Source organism: Anarrhichthys ocellatus, unplaced genomic scaffold (assembly GCF_004355925.1).
Source record: "Anarrhichthys ocellatus isolate YVR2014 unplaced genomic scaffold, GSC_Weel_1.0 scaffold69, whole genome shotgun sequence".
NCBI classification, from domain to species: Eukaryota; Metazoa; Chordata; class Actinopteri; order Perciformes; family Anarhichadidae; genus Anarrhichthys; species Anarrhichthys ocellatus.
In genome coordinates this window covers 830,321-841,413 of record NW_022280099.1, presented here as the reverse complement: position 1 = coordinate 841,413, position 11,093 = coordinate 830,321, and the positions used below count along the sequence as shown (strand labels likewise).

The 11,093-nt window shown below is 40.6% G+C and overlaps 2 protein-coding genes and 1 long non-coding RNA gene across 6 annotated transcripts in view; 2 read left to right on the top strand and 1 right to left on the bottom strand.

The window, feature by feature from the left end:
* Nucleotides 1-3,879, top strand: part of LOC116397583 (uncharacterized) — a 4,921-nt gene extending 1,042 nt beyond the window's left edge. For 2 of the 3 annotated variants that reach the window (XR_004213710.1, XR_004213709.1), the window contains exons 2-3: nt 1,653-1,697; nt 3,055-3,879. This is a non-coding gene — a long non-coding RNA (uncharacterized LOC116397583). Of the gene's footprint in view, nt 1-678; nt 1,698-3,054 lie in introns of those variants that run through there. The other variant, XR_004213708.1, reaches the window with a different exon arrangement.
* A 739-nt stretch (nt 3,880-4,618) lies between these two features.
* ckba (creatine kinase, brain a) lies at nt 4,619-7,845 on the bottom strand. Of its 2 annotated transcripts, XM_031873127.1 has the most exons (8): nt 7,730-7,845; nt 7,159-7,360; nt 6,262-6,416; nt 6,051-6,183; nt 5,586-5,757; nt 5,361-5,484; nt 5,067-5,256; nt 4,619-4,945 (listed from the first exon to the last, which is right to left on the bottom strand). In XM_031873127.1, exons 2-8 carry the CDS (start codon nt 7,349-7,351, stop codon nt 4,767-4,769), a joined length of 1,146 nt encoding a protein of 381 aa, XP_031728987.1. In that variant the 5' UTR covers nt 7,352-7,360; nt 7,730-7,845; the 3' UTR covers nt 4,619-4,766. The 2 variants fall into 2 exon arrangements, with proteins under 2 accessions (XP_031728987.1, XP_031728988.1); XM_031873128.1 differs by lacking the exons at nt 7,159-7,360; nt 7,730-7,845 and adding an exon at nt 6,533-7,147.
* The window catches only part of trmt61a (tRNA methyltransferase 61A), an 18,247-nt gene continuing 12,955 nt past the window's right edge, over nt 5,802-11,093 (top strand). Inside the window, exon 1 of the mRNA XM_031873129.1 lies at nt 5,802-8,695. The gene's annotated coding sequence lies outside the window, so the exon portion shown is untranslated. The remainder of the gene's footprint in view (nt 8,696-11,093) is intronic.

Below are 11,093 nucleotides of genomic sequence, written 5' to 3'. Positions count from 1 at the left end.
CTCACCCTCCCTCACCCCTCTGACTGACCCAGGACCTGCTGTCCGTCCTGTCTGTTCACTTGTCCTCTTGTTGTCGGGGAGCTTCGAGTCACTTCCTCCTCCACCCTCGTCCTGTTTGTTTTCTGTCCGTCCTCCAGGCTGCAGTGCATGCTGGGAGCCTGATAACAATAAACCCGTCCTGTGAGAGCAGCAGGGACGTTTCTGCTTATTTTACTTTCTATAAATCTAATCTCTTGTGATATTACTCAGATGTCTTCCTGTGACTGTTTACAGTTAGTTAATAGTGCTGCTGACTTTATTATATTCTGTCAACCTTATGGATACAAGCCTCAGTTTATGTCATTTTATTTTGATAATTATGATGAGAGAAAAAACACAAATGCAAGTTTTTGTCAAATCGAGCTAATAAACTACAAATCAAAGTACTTTATCACGTTGATGTATAAAAAATATAAATATTCAATAGCAGCACAAAGACAAAAATAACTACGTTTTAATTTATAGGGAAGCAAATAATAATAATATGAGGTACATGGAACTAGAATAAAAGTAAAATATATATGTAAACATAAAAATAATATGAGGTACATGGAACTAGAATAAAAGTAAAATATATATGTAAACATAAAAATGTAGTGATACATAGTTTTGTATTAATATAATAATAAAATATAATATTGTAAGACATAACAGAAGCATAATATATAATAGTGTGGGATATAAAGTTCCACGTAATAATAATAGTTTAATATAATTATCTTCATTTTTTATCTTCAGTGGTCGAATACATGCAGAGATATTAAATCTACTGACTTTAGCTAAATGTACATCCTCTAATGGTATATTTCAGTGTTCGTTGTAGTATAACCTTAGTATTGATGGTACATGTACAGCTAGAGTTTTGATCAGGAAACATTAAATTAAAGAAACTTCAGATCTCGAATGATATTCAAGAATTATTCTTGTAGACTTTCAGAGAACTCGTGATTTATGCGTAAATGATGCATTTTATTGGGTTTTAAACAGTTTATAACGTTTGACATCAAAGCTTTGTTACTCGCCTTCCACTGGAGCTTTTAACCGCATCTCATGGTCTTCCTTCAGTGGGTGGAGCTCCTCCTCTGTATGTTTTTAAGCTCTTCAGATGCAGATGAAAGCTCAGTAGAAGGCCTGTGAAACTAGAGTTCATTCCACTTTAATGCATTAAATGGACTTAAAAACCTCCAAAAGAAGGGAATAAAAGGATCTCTCTTTAGAGACTTAATATTTAATAAAGTGCACCTTCAGCGCTCTGTCTCACCTGTCGGCTGTAGTCGATGTCGTCTTTCTGCTGTTTTGGGTCCGAACAGCTGTTCACCAGATGATTTCTGTGTTTTTCTTTCCTTCTTCCGTGAACTGTTGGTTTGAGTTTGAGAGCATTCATCACGGTTTTTATGATTTTATTCATTCTCATGATTCTTCACTGGAAGTAAAACATCTTCCGTCTCTTTGTGTTTTCCGGTGGCGGCTCGTTTGTTTCTCTCTCCTTCTTATTTACTCGTCACATTTTCTCTTTTTTATTGATACTGAAACTATCTCTCGTGCACAATCCACATCTTTTTTCTTCTTTTTTTCATCCTCGTCCCCGTCTGATATCTTCTCGTGCTCCTCAGAGTCTCAACCGAGTTTGAGAGAAACGGGAGACTTGAGGGCTCAAGGTGAGGTTACCTGTACCCCCCCCCCCCTCTCTCTTAATGTGTCGTTGCTCCTTTAAACGTTCGTCTCGCCCTCGTCTGCTCGTCTCCCCTCTCATAGGAAGCCCTCTCTGCTTTGTTTCTCTTGTCTGGAAGCCAGCGTGTTGCATTTGTGGCTTGTTTTGTTTGCATGGCGCTGAGCCGGAGTGCTGCTCTGTTAGCATGTTTGTGTTCTTGTCAACCTGAGGAATGCTCCTAACGCCTCCCGTAAACAAAAAGAACTGCCGTTAATAAAACAGCATGGATGTTTACATTACATTTACAGTCACACAGCTTTTCTGGAAAATGAATATGGATATTTAGAAACACTTAATCCTCAAAGACTCAGTATTACAAACAAGGTTAGATTATTGGTCTCATTACGTTCTAAACCTCTTAAATGTATGGAAACAAACGGGACCTTTTCCATCAGCTTGGACCTTGAGTTTGTCTTTTTATCAGCTCGTATTGTCTCGTTGGACTTGAGCTCTTCTCAGTTGATTGCGTGAACTTGAGAGTTCCATATTTACAAAATGCAGACACGATATTTTGTATTAAAATAACATAAATGCCTTCACAAAAACAACTCCGTAAAAGCGAAGGCTGAGCTGTGTGACTTGAATGTAATAATGATACTGTTTGTGAAGCTTAAACCTGTGAGTGGAAACCAACACCAAGCACAATAACGTTTAAAGGGTTAGTTTAGGATTTTCTGGGAAATTTGCTTTCATGCTGAGAGTTGGATGAGAAACGCAGCACAGAAATTGTCCACTTAAACCTAAACATGACATTTTTACACATGTAAATTGGTAGCTGTATGTTTATTAGCCTGGAAGAGAGCCGTGTTAGCTGTTTCACGTCTTCCAGGAAGAAAATCCACTCAAGGAAACCTACAACCACTACAAACAAACATGTAGAAAGATACAAAAAACAGCTGCAAAGTCATGAGGTGACTCAAAATGACTATTAAAAACATGCAAAACAACAGAGACTACAAAGTGACTCAAAATGACCAGAGAGAGAGACACCGAATGACTACAGAGACACAGATGGACTAAATGACCACAAAGAGACATAAAACGCATGTCTGTGCCCAGGAGCCCATAGTTTCATAATGTGCCTGTGATGGGATCAATATCCTGATCAAACTCTCGGCGAGAAAACAAATACAACCCTCAAAGTTCAAACTATTCCTTTAAATTTGGTGAGCTGCTATGACTGATACACACGTATGTGTATTTAATCTACCAAAGAAAGAAATGTATGTGAAACAGTCAAAGCAGCTTGTGATTAAAACCATTGAATCAAATCTAAACACTAAAACCTCTGTTTTTGTTGACAGTCGCCATGTACCTGGGGATCAAAAAGGGGAAAATAAAGACGGTAAACCCCGCTCCCTCAGATTCACTTGGAGTATGAGGACCACCAGCTCCATGGAGCCCTGTGATATCATGCGGGAGATTCGCAAGGTGCTCGATGCCAACAACTGCGACTACGAACAGCAAGAGAGTTTCCTGCTTCTTTGCGTCCACGGGGACGGGCGAGCCGAGAACCTGGTCCAGTGGGAGATGGAGGTTTGTAAGCTGCCCCGTCTGTCCCTCAACGGCGTCAGGTTCAAACGGATATCCGGATCATCCATCGCTTTCAAAAACATTGCTTCCAAAGTCTCCAACGAATTAAAGCTATGAACAAAAAGGGTTTAAAAGTATACATCTATATCTATATATATAGACGTATTTAAGCTGTACAATCATCCAAGTAGCAGTTTCCAAATGTCTCCTTTTTTTTAAACAAAATACAGAGTATGTATTGAATATTATAATGTATAGATTAAGGCTTTTGGCAATAATCAGTGAATTACCTACTAATATCTCAGTCTGTTCAGACATTAACGAGTTGAATATGATTTGTCATGCTGTGAATGTGGACAAAAAAATGAAACATTTCTAGTCTTATTTATTTCATCTTTTTTGTTTTGTTTTTCCTCCTGGAAAAAAATGTACGTAGCGATTTTGTTTTCAGTGTAAATATTGTATCTTTACTTTCAACACGGCTTCACTGCAATACTCATTTTGTTTTTTTTTCTTTTGTATTTCGTTTAAAAAGTAGAGATGAGTTCGTGTTAAGGGTCACTCATGTCTCAATTAAAGTGTCAACTTCAACGGCTCACGCTGCATTTGTTTTCATTCCAGAATTTAAATGTATTCAGTGTTTGAAAGAAAATGATTGAAACAAGTTTTAGTAATATCAGAAAGGGAAGGTTTTAAATAAAGGTGTACGTTATAGAAACGCTGACATGTTTTAGTAGTCATTTGGTAAATGTGGTACCTTTACCTTTTGAAAAAAATAGTGTTCATCGTTTGTGCCATAGTCTGTTAGCCTTTAAAGGTTTAAACATCTTCACTTTGGTTTCAGAGCTCTGTTTGGACACTGATTCTTTGTTTATTCTGGAATTGGTGTTTAATATTAAAGTCTTAACTTCATAACAGCACATTAAGTGCAGAGATGAGTCTGATCATAAAAAGTAAAACAGATTACTGGTTTGGTACTAGTCAAGCTGCAAAAACATTGCAGACTTCATTTCCCATAATGCAGTGCTGTAGCACCTGAGGCCCTGGACACTGAACTAAAATGGTAGAGTTATGTTATGATTGAAGGTTCTTTATCAAGGAAAGTTTTAAACCAACACACTGCAGTCAGGGACAGATGTTTGTAAGACCTGGAGACAAATGGCTTTCAGTTTGAATAAGTAGTTCTAGGTTGTCTACAGATTAGTTTAAACCAAAGGTTTCAACTACAGTTTCTAAATGTTAAACATCTCTTACAAGTTGTCATAAAAGTCAGAACATTAAACACTGAATGTGTTGATTCATGATATTACACAAGAAATCAAAGAATCACACAAGTTGAAACGGAACAGTTTTTATTTTATTTCCATCCTCACAGGAACCTTTTCACCTTAAATACACAAACAAATCAAACTGATAGTGTTTCAGGGACAGAGTCAAATATGGGGGGGGGGGGGGTTAAAGAGGTTACTGTGTCGGGATGGTTTTACTTCTGGGCGGGCATGATGTCATCGATGGACTGGCCCTTCTCCAGCTTCTTCTCCATATCCACCAGCAGCTTGACTCCATCCACCACCATCTGCACCAGCTCCACCTCAGAGAAGCCCAGTCTGTCGGCATTGGAGATGTCAAACACTCCGCCCACAGCGGCCGTGTCGACTCCACCTGATGGTGACGAGACAGAAGATTTAGTGTCGTCTTGATGAACATAAAGACATTTAACAGTTTTAAAATACATTCATACAAATATTACTATAGAATAAAGAGAAATATGAGGGGTACAAACCAGTTCCACGTTTCTGGAGCCTCAGCTTCTTGAGAACATCCTCAAACTTGGCATTTTTGCTCATGTTGGGTAGCTTCACGTGCACACCTGCACGCAGGCCAGTGCCCAGGTTAGATGGGCAGGTGAGGACGTAGCCCAGGTGCTCGTTCCACATGAAAGCATGGTTGCTCTCCTTGAACAGGGTCTCAATCTAAGCACAATAAGACAGGATAAGGTCTTTGTACAGCTCATTTAAACCAAACACCTTAAGAGTGGCTCGCTCATGTTAACGGAACCGTCACATTTCCTGCTCACCTTGGTGAGTCCGGTACAGAAGCGGTTGAACACTTCCTTCATGTTGCCGCCTTTCTGCATAGAGATCACACGCAGGTGGTCCTCCTCATTCACCCACACCAGGAATGTCTTGTTATCGTTGTGCCTTTAGACAAAAATAATTATATTCTTTCGTTTCTTTGCAAATTAAATCTCCCAAAAGAAACCACACACGGTTGTGTGACGATAAAGATGATAAAGTCTCACCAGATGCCCCTAGCGTCGGGCCAGTCGCGGCCCATCCCTGAGGCCAGCAGCAGAGGAGACACTGGCTTGTCAAACAGGAAGTGGTCATCGATGAGCTGCTGCTGCTCGGCATCCGTCATGTTCTTCAGGGCGTAGTATTTTCCATTCAGGTCTCCGGTCAGGGAGGCCAGAGCTGCAGGGAGGGAAAGATCAGTTTGAAGATTCAACATTCAAACAGAAATATCTACAATACATAAATTCAAATCTGTTCTCTAATCTGTTGTCATTCCTCGTACTACCACTAGAGGGCGACCACAGCTACACAAAGGAGACCGAGCAGCATCATGCCGAGCATCACCGTTTCAGGCCACAGCCCTCTACACAAAGGAATCAGCACATCTACCCATCTGTATGCAGAGCACTTGGTACAGATTGCTTCTGTCCATGCTGAGTCACTGACAGAATCAATTGACAGAATTTCTTTACCTTCGATGGAGAGCTTCTCCACAGCACGCCTCTCTCCACGGCTGCAGTGAGGCGGCAGACAGAAGCCGCGGACGCTGCGACCTGTTCGGACTCGGGAGCTCAGGACGTAGTCTGGGTCGAGGTCGTCGCCACCCTGAGGAGGAGGACACGTGTTAGTTTCTCTGTTCAGAATTACAGTCAGCCATGTTAACTGAACAGAGGGCTGCGCTACCTTCAGGTTGGCAGGGTTGATGTCAGTCTTGTGCTTGTCTGAAGGTTTGTATCCTCCATGTCGGTCCTCGATCACGGGGTCCAGCAGCTCCTTGAACACCTCATACGTCTCCTCGTCTCCTGCGACGCAGCCCACGGTCATGATGAAGGGGTGGCCTGCACACAGAGGCAACAGGGTCACAGAGGGCACAGCGGACAGACTGACTTCACATCCTCACTAACTCAATGTGCTGAGTGTCATCACATCTCAGGATGGAGCTGCATTACTGTACCAGGATTGTCAACCCCTGTCTGAATGACACCATCTATGGTGAAGCCGTTGGGTGTAGCCAGCTCTCTCAGCCTCTTGTACATGTCCAGGGTTAAGAACGTGGCCATGTGGTTGTTGTGCTGACTGAGATCTGGGAAGTCTTCCTCAGCTGACAGCTTCTTCAGCGTCATCTTGGCCATACTCTCAGCACTAAACAGAAGCACATTCTGCAGGGTGAGCCTGGTCCCTGCTGCAGTGCAGGGACCAGGTCCACCTGAACACTCTGAATGGTTTAAACACCATTGGGTTGACAGATTAATCTACACTGGGCCGTGTGCGTGTTATGAAACAGTGAAAGCAGCAATGGATTATCCACTGCCGCCCTGCATACATTATGCAACACTGCTAATCTTTAACATTTGCTATAAAGCTTTGTAAAATGCTGTGATAATGGAGGTCTATTTAGAGGAAGCTGACAGGGTTTCTAACTGACTCAGCTCTCAATATGTCTCTTAACGTTAGAGAGTTTATCCCCTACACAAGGTCGCAGTGCACAAAGCTCTCAGGGACAAAGCGCACAGCGCCGCTGCGGCCATTAGACGCGCAGAACAGATGGCGGTTTCGATGAAAAGCCGTTTTTGTTTTTACCTGGGTTATCTATCCCAGTCTGAATGATATCATCCAGAGTAAATCCACTGGGTGTCTGTTTGCTCCTCAGCCGCTCGTACATAGCAGGAGTCAGGATCTTGGCCATATGATTGTTGTGTTTGGTGAGGTCCGGGTACTCCTGATCGGAGGAGTACTTCATCTTCTCCTGGTTGTGCGTGTTACCGAACGGCATGGCTGATCCCTGGGCGGAGGATGGAGGGAGACACGGTGAACAGTGAGGAACAGTCAAACAGAGTCTGCTGCAGATTATTATGGAGGTTACGTTTAGCTCGTGTGACGATGAAACGTCCTGCAGTGAACACGGTGTCCTGATTGCGGTTAAACAGGTGCAGAAATATGCAGCAGATACATTTTAGGGGAAATCGTATGCATTGTTTTATTTTATATTATCCCATTAACATAAAATCCAACAGATAACGTTAATCTTTTTAGCGAAAATCTGACATATTCAAAAGGCTATGAAACCGAGCAGAAATCATTTAATCGATCAAATTCAAAGATTATTCGCCAGTGTGATGGAATTTGTCGTTAAATTAAATATTATTCATACCTGTTGTCGTATTTGAGGACTATTGCTACCTGGTGTTGAGACAAATATCCCTATTGTTCCGACCGCGGAGCTCACTAAGCAGCAGCGTTCAGCAGATCTCCGGTCAGGCTTAAGACTTGAGATCGTAATTTATAGGCGACCGTCTCTCCTCCCATTGGTCAGAATCTGTAGTCAATTAATTTAATTGGACGCGCTCTGTGTGAAGCGGGGACTCCGTCTACATGCACATATTACACAACTAATTCAATAAATAGAAATTTGCAAATAATATAAAATCCTATGATCCAATCCAACAGTTTATTTTACAAGATCGATAACCTGTTTTACCAACAAAACGTTAAATTAATTGGAACTGAGGGAAAGTTGTGTTCAAGTGACGTAATTTATGTGTACATTTATGAAACAACTTTTCATACTTTTAGTATATTTTTATGTAAATATTTCTGTACTTTTACTGAAATAAAATTGTAATTACAAGACTTTTAATTTTACATTTCGGTATTTATTTTTTTGTACTAAAGATACTGATCTGAATACATCTTCCACCGCTGTTGTGCTCACGAGAAAAGTGTGTTATTTCTTTCTTGTGTTCTTTCTAGAACTCAAACATGGTGTCATATTAATTTACAAAAGGCTCCATTAGGAGGAAAGCTTTCTCATATTTTGGGGAGATTTCGTGCTTACGTGACCATAAAGTAATGCACCGTCTGGAGGTGAAACGCAGATTTACAAATCATCCGTACTTCCTCTTTGAATCCACTTTGTCAGCGAAGGGAGTTTACTAGTTCATGGAGTACTTCCGCTTCTGGTCGTGTCTCCTCGACTTCCTCTGAAAACAACACCACGTGTGTGAGGAGAATGAATGGGTAGCTGTCAGCGCTGTACACGTTCAACGACATTAAGAGCACAGTTTACCGTTTAGCGTCCAACGGCTGTGTTCTTTTGAAACTCAAACGTCACGAGACGGTAGGTTGACAGTCCGCCAACGGTTGTTTTACTTGCCGAGCGTTGGTTACCTAGTTAAAGGTTACGGCAGCTAACGTTAGCATGCTAGCTAGTTAGCAAGTTAAAACCAGCGTCCAACGTTGGCACTCGTTTGTTGTAGTTGTGCTTAGACATTTATGCACTGTGACTTTTCTGTAGGTGTGAGGTCAGAAAGTGTAGAAACGATTTTTTTTATTCAGAAAAGTTAAGTGAAGTTACTTATAATTTAACTGCATTAAAAATGTGACCCAATAACTATAATGTTAACGCTACCTATCAGTCTTCAATAACCGCTAACGTTAGCGTCAGTTGGAAAACCATATCGTCGCTAAATTAGTGTCAGTTGGGATAACCTCAACGTCTCTAAGTTAGCTAACGTTAGCGTCAGTTGGGATAACCTCAACGTCTCTAGGTTAGCTAACGTTAGCGTCAGTTGGGATAACCTCAACGTCTCTAAGTTAGCTAACGTTAGTGTCAGTTGGGATATCCTCAACGTCTCTAGGTTAGCTAACGTTAGCGTCAGTTGGGATAACCTCAACGTCTCTAAGTTAGCTAACGTTAGCGTCAGTTGGGATAACCTCAACGTCTCTAAGTTAGCTAACGTAGTGTCAGTTGGGATAACCTCAACGTCTCTAAGTTAGCTAACGTAGTGTCAGTTGGGATAACCTCAACGTCTCTAAGTTAGCTAACGTAGTGTCAGTTGGGATAACCTCAACGTCTCTAAATTAGCTAACGTTAGCGTCCGTTGGGATAACATTATCCTCGCTAAATTAGCGTCAGTTGGGATAACCATATCGTCGCTAAATTAGTGTCAGTTGGGATAACCTCAACGTCTCTTAAGTTAGCTAACGTTAGTGTCAGTTGGGTTACCTTAGTGTTAAAAGCCCATTAAATGTGTTGTGTTTAACTTTAGTTTAATTTAAACCTAACTAACTACAATGAGTTAACTAACTAACTTTAAGTTAATCAATTAATTTAATTAATTAATTAACTTAAACCCAATCAACCCAGTAAACAGACTTCAACACAAACCCCGATTGTTTCCCCCAAAGAAACAACAGAAAGATAACAATAGTCATTGATTAATCCAACTCACATATTCTCAATGTTGTCCGACATGTTTGTCTCTCTCTGAAGTGAACCGTTAAACTCCAGCGTTAGTTTAACTCCAGCGGTTGGTAGAATGAAACGACAGTTATTCTTCAGTTTGTGCGCGTGGTAGTTAGGCTAGAGTTCAGGGTACGTTGAAGATTAAGTAACACAGCTAACTGAAAAATACATTTAGTAGAATATCTATCTATCTATCTATCTATGTCTATCCACACATCTGTGTTTAGGGGAAACGGAAAACAAATATGTTAACAAAATGCAGTGATGCTGATTTTTACTGTTTATTTTCATACAATGAACTACTGTAGTAAACATCCTCCAACACCAACCTGTGTACGCTCCTGAACGCAACATGTATGCTATGATTGAGATGCTAAAAACTCATTAGAAAGTAAGAAAGAAGTCAAAACCATTAAAAGTACAGTATAAAAAACATCGACAAATCCCGGCTTCATGAGGAAAAAATGTCTACTTGTATAGAACATGTGGTATTAAATATTTAATAATAAAAATCCATTAATATGAGAACATTTGGGACATGGCAGTTGGAGTTGATGAAGTATTGTTATGTGATGCCAATGCTGAAGTGCCTTAAAACTGCATTCGTTCTAATGGCCATCAGGGGGCGACTCCTCCGGGTATGTATGTATGTATATACATGTATGTGTATGTATATACGGGTATGTATGTATGTATATACATGTATGTGTATGTATATACGTGTATGTGTATGTATATACGTGTATGTGTATGTATATACGTGTATGTGTATGTATATACGTGTATGTGTATGTATATACGTGTATACGTGTACGTGTATGTATATACGTGTATACGTGTACGTGTATGTACGTGTATGTACGTGTATGTGTATGTGTGTGTGTGTGTGTGTATATGTATGTATGTGTGTGTGTGTATGTATGTGTGTGTGTATGTACGTGTGTGTGTGTGTGTATGTACGTGTGTGTGTGTGTGTATGTACATGTGTGTGTGTGTGTGTATGTACATGTGTGTGTGTGTATGTACATGTGTGTATGTACATGTGTGTGTGTGTGTGTGTGTGTATGTACATGTGTGTGTGTGTGTGTGTATGTACATGTGTGTGTGTATGTACATGTGTGTGTGTGTGTGTGTATGTACATGTGTGTGTATGTACGTGTGTGTGTGTGTGTGTGTATGTACGTGTGTGTGTGTGTGTGTGTATGTACATGTGTGTGTATGTACGTGTGTGTGTGTGTGTGTGTATGTACGTGTGTGTGTGTGTGTGTGT

Bases quoted from the DNA above. Each gene is read 5' to 3' on its own strand.
- ckba (XM_031873127.1), bottom strand. From the start codon at position 7,351: ATGCCGTTCGGTAACACGCACAACCAGGAGAAGATGAAGTACTCCTCC. The intron at 5,758-6,050 runs GTAAAGAAATTC...CCCTCCCTGCAG, and splicing joins GGAGAAGCTCTCCATCGAAG to CTCTGGCCTCCCTGACCGGA. The intron at 5,485-5,585 runs GTGAGACTTTAT...TTTTGTCTAAAG, and splicing joins CCCGACGCTAGGGGCATCTG to GCACAACGATAACAAGACAT.